Source organism: Poromitra crassiceps (assembly GCF_964638095.1).
Source record: "Poromitra crassiceps genome assembly, chromosome: 3".
Lineage (NCBI taxonomy): Eukaryota > Metazoa > Chordata > Actinopteri > Beryciformes > Melamphaidae > Poromitra > Poromitra crassiceps.
Genome location: NC_139625.1, coordinates 60893730 through 60907311, shown reverse-complemented (window position 1 = coordinate 60907311; position 13582 = coordinate 60893730). Strand labels below are relative to the sequence as shown.

Genomic DNA, 13582 nt, shown 5'->3' with positions numbered 1-13582 from the left:
TATGTCGAAAAGGCATTCCACGTGGAGAGGAGGAGATAACATTGTGTTTTGTCTTTCTGGTACATAGAAGGTTTTGTTTTGACTTATTGTAAAGATCAGGGTCCTATTTTGTCTGTCTTGAGAAACATCCGATGGAATTGTACCAGCCACCAGCCATACGGAGGGGGGCTGGAGTTGGGTATAATTGGACACCAAATGCATTTGCTCTGGGCACAATTACTTTTGATATTGTGACGCTCTGTACAGAGGGAAGCTGAAGATGGAATAAACAAATCCTTATTCATTTTAAACGAGCAACTCATTTATTGATGGATCAACAAGGCATTTCATTTATTTTGCCATTACAGCTGTTTTTGTACAGTACTTTTTAGCTATGACCAGCAGCTCTATAAGTAGCACTCTGTTGTTCGCTCCACAAAAAGTTCACCACCCTTTAGCGGCCACAGTTTTCACCCTAAGGGGGCAGTACGGGGCAACTTTCGACATGCAGGGTGGCAGAGGCAGACTAGAATAGTCTGCTCTTACCATCCAGCATTTCGGAAATTAGCATATGTGGTCACAGCAGCTATTGTGAATTTGCGCATGAACGATGACCCAAGAAAGAAAGAAAGAAAGAAAGAACAGACCAGACTCACCATACACAGAGAGGCATGTGGTGGCAGTCCTGGTACCCTCGGGGAAGGTGTGGAACTCGCATGTGTAGCAGGCCTCATCCTCAGTGCTGACCCTCTGGAGGCTGAGCCGCGTGTCAGCCAGGGAGTGGCTGAGGCTCACGTGGCCCCTGAAGGCCTCCTCCACGGCGGGCTGGCCGCGCGCCGTGTAGGACGCCACGCTGGCCGTGTCGCCCTGCTCTGCCGTCTTCCTCCACAGCACCTGCCGCACCTTCTCCGGCAGGCTGTACCCGCAGGACAGGGTGGCCGTCTGCCCGCTCACCGCCGTCTTGTTGCCGTCCGTGCTCACTTTCCCTGGGACAGAGGCGGAGGAACCAGATAAGAGGAACCGTTCGCACTCACAGCTTATACAACAAAGTGTTAAAGGAGCTATGCATGTTGGACAAAGTCAACATGGTTCTCATTTTCCCAGGACGTCAAATACTGACGGCTTTGGGTTGGCGGTTGGTCCGGCAGAGCTGAGAAAATGAGAACCGTGTTGACTCAATATTTCTCCAAAATCACATGTAGTAAGTACCTGTAAAGCTTCGTTTTGCATCTCCAAAATGTTAACTCTTCATAATAAAGATGATCCTGAAGATTGTTTTTAAAGACCCCACAAAATGGCATCTGTACTTCCTTGATTTGATGGATTTCATGTTGAAACAGGATATTCGGGCCGGGCGGGACATAATAACACAGGAAGGAGCATTCAAAAATGTAAAAAACCAATGGGATATAAATTAGAAACAAATTTTTTTTTTTTTATTTACTAGTCAAGTCAAGTCAAGTCAAGTTTATTTATATAGCCCTAATTCACAAGCATGTCTCAGAGGGCTTCACAGAAAGTATGTCTAGCTGATTCTAGCTAACACACAGTAACAAGAATATACAGAATAAAGATAACATTTGAACATTTGAAGAAAGCAGGAGAGTGGAGGAGGGAGGGAGAGGGAGGAGGGAGGAGAGGGGGGAGGTGGGGAGAAAATAGGAAATGTGGAGAGGTGGGAGGGCGCAGGGGAAGGAGAGCAGTGGGAATGTGAGAGAGGGGAGAGGACAGAGAGGAGGAAAGAAAATAGGAAATGTGGAGGAGGAGAGAGCAGGGGAGGAGAGATGAGGGTGCAGGGGAGGGAGAGCCAGGGTAGGGGTAGGGTCTAGGGTTGGGGGAGGGGAGGGAGTAGGATACGGGCCCGGATTAGGGCGAGGGTGGGGAGAAATGGGAAATGTGGAGGAGGAGAGAACAGAGAAGGAGAGGGTGCAGGGGAGGGAGAGCAGGGGGAATGTGAGAGGGAGGAGAGGGCAGAGAGGAGGAGAGAACAGAGAAGGAGAGGTGGGAGGGCGCAGGGGAAGGAGAGCAGTGGGAATGTGAGAGAGGGGAGAGGACAGAGAGGAGGAGAGAAGGCTAGGCTCTCTAGGCTCGCCCGCTGCGTGGGCTCGTTATTGCCCCCCGTGCAGCTCGCCTGCTGTGCCTTGCCCGCAGCTCAGCTGCTGCGTGGATGCGCAGCGCACATTTTCTTAACTTCGCATCACTGATGACATCACTCACTGATGACATCACAGTTGCGCGAGTGACCATCACTGATCACATCATGGAGTGCTCGAGTGATGTCACTCAGCGCACAATAGAGAGCCGCAGGGATGACGTATTTTTGTAGTCAGAACGCGGAAGTCCCGGACTTCCTGGTTCTTCACTGTTTCTGCCAATGGGATTTTTTAATGGGTTTTTGCCGCGATGCTTCAAATAAGGTCTCTGGGCAAAGCTTAATCAAATGCGAACCAGTGTTCAGCTGGATAATCTTCACACATGAGGACCACTTTCATGAGTTTTGAAGCGTAAATGCGAGCCCAGAAGTAAAAAGCTTGTTCTAAGCTAATCCAGGACTACACAGTGTCGCATGGCTTCCCCGTCACGTCACCACTCAACCTGGACTGTTGTTGATGTGTGCGCTGCTGTGCACTGATTACCCCGGGCTGAACCAGGTGAGGGAAAGAGAATTTCCGTGTTCGTCCTTTGAAGTGATGACGTTATTGACGTATAATATCCCCGTCGACTCAACAGTGGGGTCCACCCGCTATGCCGACCACCCGCAATGCCGACCACCCGCAATGCCGACCTTAGGTTTAGGCGTGGGGCTGGGAGAGGTTAGGTTTTGGGGTCTGGGGGAGGTTAGTTTTAGGCATGGGGGGAGGTTAGGTTTGGCGTGGGGGCTGGGAGAGGTTAGGTTTTGGGTTAGGGTCTGGGGGAGGTTAGGTTTAGGCATGGGGGGAGGTTAGGTTTGGCGTGGGGGCTGGGAGAGGTTAGGTTTTGGGTTAGGGTCTGGGGGAGGTTAGGTTTAGGCATGGGGGGAGGTTACGTTTGGCGTGGGGGCTGGGAGAGGTTAGCTCCACCGACACGCTGCACGCCGCCTCGCTCAGCTGGTTCTGCTTGTGGGCTATCGGCATTGCGACCTGTCGGCACTGCGGCCTGTCGGCACATAGACGCGGCACCCTCAACAGTGTAGTCTCATTTAGCCGTTTGCTAGCTAGCCGCCCTTTTAACGGCACGTAAAAGCTTAAAAACTCATAAAAGTGGTCCTCATGTGTGAAGATTATCCCGCTGAACTCTGGTTCGCGTTTGATTAAGCTTGCGTTGCCCAGAGAACTTATTTGAAGCATCGCGCCAAAAACCCATTCAAAAATCCCATAGGCGAAAACAGTGAAGAACCAGGAAGTGTTAGCATCGATGTTTTCCGGACTCGTTCCTGCGGCTCTCTATAGCACAACTTCGCATCACTGATGACATCAGTGAGTGATCAGTAGTGAGAGAAAAGTAGAGTCTGCACATTGACTGATGATGTCATAGACATTGTGACATCATCAATGACATCACATCTGCTTGAGTGACCATCACTGATGACATCATCGAGTGCTCGAGTGACATCACTGATGATGTCATAGATATTGTAACATCATCGGCGGTGACATCATTACTGACCAAAATCATCACAGATTTCACAATGTGGGACAAAAATGATGGACCAAAAATGCAGACAGGATCCACTTACTCCCTTATTTATTATATTATTTATTTGTATTTATTTGGTAACCCTTTATTTTGCAGGTACCCTAGTTACATCTATTTGTAATTACACATGAACACCAAATGTAATTATAGCTGCTGCGCAGCAATGGGTCGTGGCCGGGCAAGTCTCAAGTCTTTTAGCTATAGTCCAAGTCGCGTCTCAAGTCTTTAGTCACAAGTCCAAGTCAAGTCTCAAGTCTCTTATGGCTGAGCTTTCTGTCATCTGCTGCATGCAATCCAGTCTGCTTAGATTAGAAGACTGCCGTTCATGACAGGGCTGGGGCAGAAGGCAGCAGGTTAAGTACATGGCAGTTGAACACATCACCCAGCCAGTCTGCTCAGCCAGGAATGATGACATCATTGATGACATCATCACTGATGACATCACTGATGACGTCATTGCTCAAGTGACATCACATCATTAGGTAATTAGGGCAATTACGATGCTCTTTAGGCTATACATGAGGGCAGAATTCAAAATACTGTCAAAAATTCAGTTTTTGAGATACAATTCTTAGATTTTGTACACTTCAACTACTCTGACAGCAAAATCTTGTCAATTTTTTTCGTGGAGATTCAAGCTTTATTTAGCAAGAATTTGCATTAGCTGTTTAAAGTACCATTTACAGTAAAACATATTGATGCACTGTGGGCTCAATTTTTGATCTATCAAAAATCTGTTTGATACTTTTGTGGAGGACAGTCTACCGATGCAGATCCTGAGTTTGGTGTCGTTTGAAGAAAAAATGTGTGAGGAGTAGGGTTTAATTAGTTTTGCAGTTTTTGCAGTTTTGCAGTCTTTAGACTTCATAATTGGCCATAGGTTGCAGCGTACAAAAGTTTCTCCTCATTTGGGCACACATTTCGGTGAAAGTGCCAAAGCCGTGGCCCATATGCCTGATTTGTTATGAATTTTCAAAGTTTTAAACTTTAGACGGTCGCTGTAGCGCCACCATCAGGACTATAGCCGCCAAATTCACGTCAACTTAGTTTTGCATGGGACTGGACCTTTGTGCAAAGTTTGGTTTATATTCATGCATGGGAAGGCTGACTTCCAGGGAGATGAAGAATAATAAGGCAAATACAAGCAGTGGCCCTGCCGCTTCGCTGGCCCGGCCACTAATTACACAGTAATTACCAATAGTTATAAATTTACTTTACTTTACTTTATTTAATTTGGCAGACGCCTTTATCCAAAGCGACGTACAACAAGTTATTTACAACCAACAAGAATACAGAACAATATAAACAGTAAAACAAGGCAGTGACAGGATCAGAACAAATGTCAGTTCATGAAGGAATACCGAAAAGGTGAGTTTTTAGTCTTTTTCGAAAGATGGGAAAAGTTTCGGCCGTCCTGACCAAGGGAGGGAGTTCGTTCCACCATTTCGGTGCCAGGGATGAAAAAAGTCTCGAACGGGATGAGCGATTGTTGAGTACATGTAATGGTGGAGGGGCGAGGCGTCCAGCACTAGTAGAGGGGCGGAGGGAGCGGTGTGAGGGCTGGAATCTGACCATAGATTGTAGGTACGGAGGGGCTGTCTGGTGTACTGCTCTATAGGCTAGAATAAGTGTTTTGAATTTAATACGTGAGGAAATGGGAAGCCAATGGAGGTCATGGAAGAGGGGGGTGACGTGGGAAAATTTGGGTTGATTGAACACCAGACGAGCTGCAGCATTCTGGATGAGCTGGAGTGGTTGAATAGCAGAGGTAGGTAAGCCAGCTAGAAGGGCATTGCAGTAGTCAAGTTTCGATGTGATAAGTGACTGGACCAGGAGTTGTGTTGCTTCTCTTGTGAGGAATGGACGGATTTTGCGGATGTTATATAGGGAGAATCTACAGGAGCGTGCTGTTGCAGAAATGTAGGCTGAGAAGGAGAGCTGGTTGTCTATGATCACACCCAGGTTTTTGACAGTTTTGGAGGGTACTACAATGGTGTTGTCTATTGAGATGAAGAGGTCAGTCAGTGGGCAGTCTTTTCCAGGGAGGAAGAGCAACTCGGTCTTACTTAGGTTCAATTTCAGGTGGTGAGTGGACATCCAATTACTAATGTCTTTGAGACATGCGGAGATGCGAGTCATGATTTGGGTGTCAGAGGGGGGGAAGGAGAGGTAGACCTGTGTGTCGTCGGCATAACAGTGATAAGAAAAACCGTGTGATGAGATGATATGGCCGAGAGATCTGATATAAAGCAGGAACAGTCGGGGGCCCAGGACTGAGCCCTGGGGGACACCAGTGATGAGAGTGCAGGGTTTTGAGAAATTTGAGAAATGATGTTCATATGTAGTTACACTGTAACGGACCTGTAAAATGGAGTGAGTCTGTTCAACTGTAGTTCATTATGTAGTTACATACCGGACCTGTAAAGTGGAGTCTATTCAACTGTAGTTCATATGTAGTTACATGATACCAGACCTGTAAAGTGGAGTGAGTCTATTCAACTGTAGTTTTATGTAGTTACATGGTACCGGACCTGTAAAGTGGAGTCTATTCAACTGTAGTTCATATGTAGTTGCATGGTACAGGACCTGTAAAGTGGAGTGAGTCTATTCAACTGTAGTTCATATGTAGTTACATGGTACCGGACCTGTAAAGTGGAGTGAGTCTATTCAACTGTAGTTCATTATGTAGTTACATGGTACTGGACCTGTAAAGAAGCTAATTTATTTACTATATTATTATGGGTGGGGATCTGTGAAAATAAGGATAGTCTGTTTACCAGGAAGTAAAAGTAATGGGTGTTCTCAACTTACACATAAAATAATTTGCTTTCATCTGCTAAATTATACTGCAAATCATTTTCTTTGTACTGCTGCTGCTGGATGTGCTGCCCATATCAACAGCTAGGTAGTTGTCTTTTCAAGGCAGAGAAGGCCATACTGTATGTGAAAGCGTGGTTGGATGTTACATGTACTGTATGTGAGCAGCAGATACAGATATTGGATTCATATGTGCTGGCGTCAGACACGAATTTGGAATGTACAAACACATCAAAATGTATACAATTAAAAACTTTACAGGACTATTCATTACGTGTTGGTGCATGGATAACAAGGAGGGGTCTGGTAGCAATCAAACGGGTGTGTGTGTGTGCGTGTGCGTGCTCGTGAGAGTGTGTGTGTGCATGAGTGTACGTTCAGTGGTAACAACAGGATGCACCATGCCTGTGGCGCTTTGACTTTGCCTCTCTCTCCCCCATCTGGGAGTTCAGAATACTACTTCCTGTTTCACAAGGCATTCTGGGGACACACACGTTCTCTGTGACCCTGCTCATGACCGGTTGTGAGGTCAGAGATGGAGAAACAGTAGGCTAAGTAAACACACTTACAGGAGTCTTTGTCTTCATAGAATAAAGAACAAAAGACCAAATGTCATGTGAGCTGCAGCACTCAAACAGCTTATTGAAGACAAGATCGGGTTTGGAAGAGCCTGGATTAATCTGGACTACAGACATAAAACTGTTTTAATATTAGCAGGGTTCCCACACCAAATTCCAGGACTTTCCAGGCCCAATTCTTTCACATTTCAAGGACCAACACGGCATAGTTTGAGACACGGATCAAGGTTAATTTCTGTTACAACACTGACAATTTTATAATGAGAACTAGCAGGGCTTACAAAGCTCACATATTAAACAGAGGCTTGAATGTATGAACACTTACCAACTGTGCTGTGTTACATGTTAAGTATTTTCACAAACTTCACAAACATGATTCCCCCTCAAAGTCAGGGAACTTTCAGGGATTTCAAGGAGCTGTGGGAACCCTGTGTTAGGGGTTCTCTAATAATTAGATCTCATTATGAATTAGAGTCTAATTCATAATAAGAATGAGAAGATAATAATAATATGAACACTACTCCTAGAGTGGAAATGTCTTGCTCAAAGACACTCCAGCAGCTGCTACTTTAGATTCAGACAAGCCGAGCTCACCTGTGATGCTCAGACAGGTGCGTCCTTGTTGCGTGCCGCTGGGGTAAACATCGAAGACGCAGCGGTAGCAGCCCTCGTTGTCCTGCCGCACCCTCTTGATGGTGATGGAGCTGGAGTGGTCGTGTGAGGGGGTGAGCTCCACGTCCAGCTGCTGCTCGGTGACACGATGTGGACCGTGTGGCGCTCCCGGCTGATAGGCCAGCAGCACCGCGCCGCGCATGTTCAGCCAGCGCACCTGCCGCACCACGTCGTGCGTTCCCATGGTGATGTTACAGCCGAGCTCGAAGGGATGACCCGCCGCGGCACGCAGACTGGCCGGAGCTATGACCTCACCTGACACACATGCACAGGCAGAAGAGTCACTCAGGCCCACACTACATCTCTGAAATGCTTCTACACTATGAACCATCCAGATCCCTGAGATCTTCAGGCACTGGTCTACTAATTGTCCCGAGGACCAAATCAAAACATGGTGAAGCCGCGTTCTCCCACTATGCCTCTCATAACTGGAACAAACTCCCTGAACACATTAGATCTGCCCCTACTCTGCCTATTTTTAAATCCAAGCTAAAGACCTTTATGTTTACTCTTGCTTTTAACTGCTACTAAACTACTGCCTCTCTCGGCCTGTAATTAAAAAAAAAAAAATCCTGTACATTTCCAACAAATGGACTGTACATGTAATAATAATACTGAAGAATGCCTTGTAACTTATTTAAAACAGAAATAATGTTTCATGTTTGTTAATTTGAGTATATATTTTAACTAAAACTGTCGGCTGTGTTTTTTATGTGTTTTTTTTATATGTGCATTGCTTTGCTGCTTGTTTTTTCGATTATTTTTTTGTAAAGCACCTTGAATTGCCTTTGTGTATGAAAGGTGCTATATAAATAAAATTTGACTTGACTTGACTTGACTTGGTATCCATTATAAGGGATGCAAGATGATATCGGCACCTCATCGGCTGATAAAGTCTTTAAAATGAAATCTCGGCATCGGCCCGAAACGAATATTTCTGCTGATATGACAGGCCAATAAAATGATGCTTAAATGACACTAAACATGGAGAGCATAATGTATTTGTTATCCTGACCTGCTGCGGTATAAAGTTAAGCATCACAGACTGGTTTGGTAAACATACTGTCACAATGATGCCATGTTACTTGACTTGTGTTGTTGTCCTTAAATTCCACACCGTTTCCTCTCGCTGCCGTTTGGGGGCGCCACCGTGCAAAAGTACAGCGTGCAGCTTTAAAGTGATAGCCTGATATGAGACTGAATTGTCAACTCGTTACACTCCATTTCCATCTTCTAGCAGAAGCAGCAAAAACGCCACTCTGTGGAGTGGGCGGATTCAAAGGTCTGGACCCAGGCAATTAAATGAAACTAAGAACACCTTAAAGGGAGCTACAGTCGATGACATTTAAAGAATACTCAGTGAGCCAATTAATCATTTAGCTAAGTGGATGGTAAGCATCATTAAGGCACCTTGTGTTCTGGATACATATGGTCCCACTATCCAGAGCAGCAGATACAGGGGCAGCGGGGCGGATCCACACATCGCAGACCGACTCTCTCCCTCACCCAGCATCACATCCAGGCTGCAGCTGCAAAGAAAGACCAATACTTTCAGAAACACGAGTCTTGAAAACACCAACGTCTTACATCTGATTGGGAAAACTCACACCAAGCACTGGAATGTAACTTGACTCACATGCTTCAAGGCTGTAAATACTTCAGAATAAGATTTTGAATTGTCAACAAATTACGCCGTAACGCAGACATACCTTTGTCAGTTGTCCAGTGTTGTGACTTGTTGAATTGCTTGTTGGTCAGTACAGTGGCAGACTCATCTTAATGGCACACTGGCTGCTGTAATGGGAAACACAGAGCCAGAGGATGACATAAGCAGTGGCATCATAGATTAGAGTAGATTACACCCCTCTGCAGCTGATGGGCTGGCTGAAAAAAGTGTGCATGGTGAATAATAACTAGCTAAATTTGCTTGTTGGCTCCCATTGCTCAATAGGACTAATCAGCGTGACATCACAACCACCCGAAAATGCGACACCGCAGCAGTTAACTAGTATGAGTTGTGTCAATATTAATGTTAATATCTCAAAAACTATACATCATCTCTTGACATTCTGAGTGAGAGCAGAAGTAGCTCCACGGTCTGATGTATAAATATAATGTTACAGTATGTTTGTCATATAAAGTTGTGTGAACTGTCACAGTTTTTTAAATGAAGTGAATTTAGTAAAAAGCATAGCAGTCCCATTATAAAGTTGCCCCGAGTATAGGCTGTTTGTTTACAACACCGAACACCGATCCTTTATATTGAGACCAGAGCTTCTTTGGTTTTCTTTGGTTGCCATGGTGATGTAATGTGTCAACAACAATAGCTGCTGATTCAAGAGACCTCACCTGCATGGGGTCTAAGTGGGGTTTTTAATGTTAATCCACATTATCCACAGCATGCACCCGGCACCGGTAAACCCACAATCATCTGGCAACAATACAAGCCACTTTGATGTCTAGACGGCGCCAGGCCCAGAGATTTCAAAATCAATAGCTTCCGAGAACCACAAAGAATTTACAATAGATAATGATGCTAGATGTGATGAGAGGAGAGGAGAGGATATTAGTCATTAAAGTGATCATACCATGCAATTTAAAGATAGTGGAAGGGTTTGACAGAGGCATGGTGTGTGTGCTGAGAGACTGCAGACACCAGGCATGGTGTGTGTGTGCTGAGAGACTGCAGACACCAGAGGCATGGTGTGTGTGCTGAGAGACTGCAGACACCAGACAAGCCCAGTGGTTGAGTGGCTATAGAAATCACAAAGCTGTGTGGCAAAGCTCCTGTGTCTGCCTTGCTTGGAAATGCACTTGTTTAGGAGAGACGGGGAAGAAGGAAGAAGATAATCTATTTAAGATGCCAGTATGGTCAGATAATCAAATCCCAGACAGGAGAGGTGTAAACAGCGAGGGGTCAGACATAAACTTGACTTTTGATCGGAAAGAGAAACCGGAAACCAGCCGCAAGACAGACCGGGTCCAGACTTCAGAGCTTTAGGAGTTTTATTTGCTGCTTTTTACAGCGCCAACCATCTGGTTTCCAACATGCCGCCTGCCTCTGTTGGGCAACAGTTAAATCCCTTTTCCTCATTTTCACCACTACAAAAATGGCAGTGATCTCTGACAGCAGGTTACCATCATGGCTGCAGCAACACTATACACTTGAAGTGAAACTCCAGCAGGTTTAGGCAAACATCTGCCCTGCCTGTATGGTGTTAGCTGATGCTGACTCACTCTGTTCTGGATTACTTAATTAGTAATCAATTAGTTGATTGACAGAAAATCTACTGTAATTGTGATAATGAATTAGGTTAATTGTTTTAGTTATTTATTCAATACTAAACATTTGTTGGTTACAGCTTAAAAAATGCTGAGATTTGCTGCTTTTCTCCATCGTCATTAAAAAATTAATACTTTGTGTTTAGTCTTTTAGTTTTTTTGTGTGAAAAAGATCAGTTTGGGCTCTGGTAACTTGTGGTGGCCATTTGTCATTGTTTTTGATCATTAGTTCAATGATGTTCATCATGTCTTCATTTATAATTAGACGTTTATGTTTTCTTGTGTTCTTGTGTTATGGTCATACCCAGGTCATACCCAGGTCATACCCAGCTGTCAGTGCGACTGCTTCTGAAGAAGACGAGAGTGACTCGTCGAAACTGTCAAGGTAAATAAAAAACATCTATAAACCTATATCTGAACACAAGAAAACATAAACGTCTAGTTTTTGATCATTTATAGACTAAATTATTAATCAAAGAAATATTCAATAGATTCACCGATAATGCAAATAATCGTTAGCTGCATCCTCATTCACAACCACAGTCTTCTGCTGTTGGCCAGAGTGGCTCCATTTGGTATTTTGTAGGTAAAGTGCTTTGCTGAAGGAAAAATACACAGAAGTTGTCGGGAGAAGGGACAGTATAGGCTATTGTCTTCTCTCCACAAAGTTTATCTGTGAGACTGGATGTAAATACAATGGTAACTGAGGAGAAGTGTGCATTTCATGATCACAAGGAGAGGGGAAAGCAATAAGTTGGCAAACTAAATCCTCAAAATCTACAGTACATGCAGATGTGATGAACTGAAACCTTTTCACCACAGCTGGTTGATTCCCACAAGAAAGACATTGTGTGAGATTTCGTGACTAAAGGAAAAGCACACAACACATGTAGATAATTGAGAACAGAAAGCCGTTGCATATCAGTTCAATTTCTGCAGCTGGAAATCTTTCTGTTGGCAGACATATACATGGATTGTGACAATCAATAGATATATTATACTAAAATGCTGATAACAAAAAGTGGCACATATATTATACCCTAAGAGACACACTAACACAATTTTATTCATATCAAATCCATCCAGTGATAGATCTAAAAACAGGTGTTAAAGAAGTTTGCGAACAATGAAAAACATTTAATAAAAAATATCTGTCCAGTTTAGAAAGGCGTGTATAACAGGTGCAACAAGGAAAGCATTTTGTGTGAAAGTTGACTATGAAAATAACAAAGTAATTGAAAATTCCATTAAAACCAAACAGTAGGCTAATCTCAAATCTCTCTATTGCAAAGCAATAGCCTATTATCAAGGAATTGAAAACTTGTGGCAATTCAAATACACAGAGCATCCAACTTACCCGTTGACAGATAGTAGGCACTGGTACAAATCAAAGCAACAGAATGATCCATGGACCATGGTTCATACAGGAGGCTTCAAGAGACTGACTGTGCTGAGCTCTGCCTTCCCTTCCCTGATCTCCACTGAACTGCCTCTACTCTGCCTCAGTAAAGCTGAACACTGACATCTACTGGCTAAGTGCTGTCACCTCCACCAAGGACCTCATGTATGTCTCGCAGTGCCAGCCATAGCCTCCGTCGTTGGAAGCTTGATGACGTCGACGGGTGGGTCTGACTACGTGAGACTAGCCTTTGTCTGACTTTTGGCAGGATAGGATGTCTAGCCATAGCGTGTGTGTGTGTGTGTGTTCGTGTGTGTGTGTGTGTGTGTGTGTGTGTGTGTGTGTGTGTGTGTGTGTGTGTGTGTGTGTCTGTGTGTGTGTGTGTGTGTGTGTGTGTGTATGTGTGTGTGTGTGTGTGTGTGTGTTTGTGTGTGTGTGTGTGTGTGTGTGTGTGTGTGTGTGTGTGTGTTCCAAAGAGGATAACAACTTGTTATGACAAGCTATCTTAGAGTCTAGAGAGGCTACTTGTCACATGATTAACAACATTTTGAATGTATATGGGTAGTTATGGATGTTTAGAGGCTTGATTAACCTATTTTAGTTAACACCTGCTCTGAATATTTGTTGCAGTATGTGAATTTATACCTAATTACCATTTGGGACATACGATAACGTACAGAATCTTACCTAATAATGTAGAGAGGAAAAGCAGAGGAGCCAGAGGAACTGTCGGCTTCATGGTAATCTGCATTCCGCAGCACTTCAAGTCAAGGATTCAGAAGCAAAGAAGATGTCACCTTCATCATCTTACTTCTGTCTTTTAATTTCAGCGGCCGAGTTGCTGATTGGCTGTAAGTTTCTCCTCATCTTTTTGTATGTCTGCCCCTCATCACTTAGCCGGATTCTACGCAACCTGCTGCTGACCAATTTTCTCAAAAGATGTAATTAATGTTGTGTGGTAGCCTATCTAATAGTTTGGTTCCATGTTTCAATGGAAATGTTTGAAAAATGAGGTGGGAAGAGTCAGGGAACAGGCCATCATGGGTCATAAAGCAAAGCAAATTTATGGCAAGAAGAGCTGGAACCTTAGTGCACTATACGCTAGGCTACTATAGCTACTATAATTTAGCTGCTCCACTGTCCACACAATTGCATGTGTGCTAGTTGCTAGTTGCTGTGT

The 13582-nt window shown here is 44.4% G+C and overlaps 1 protein-coding gene across 1 annotated transcript in view; it reads right to left on the bottom strand.

Annotated features, from left to right (window-relative positions):
- Positions 1-9485, bottom strand: part of LOC310774287 (nectin-3) — a 24803-nt gene extending 15318 nt beyond the window's left edge. The window contains exons 1-4 of the mRNA XM_083634331.1: positions 9431-9485; positions 9132-9250; positions 7644-7976; positions 636-965 (exon numbers count right to left, since the gene is read on the bottom strand). Coding sequence (XP_083490457.1) covers positions 636-965; positions 7644-7976; positions 9132-9234 — 766 coding nt within the window. The 5' untranslated portion in view covers positions 9235-9250; positions 9431-9485. The remainder of the gene's footprint in view (positions 1-635; positions 966-7643; positions 7977-9131; positions 9251-9430) is intronic.
- Between the last annotated feature and the right edge of the window lie 4097 nt (positions 9486-13582).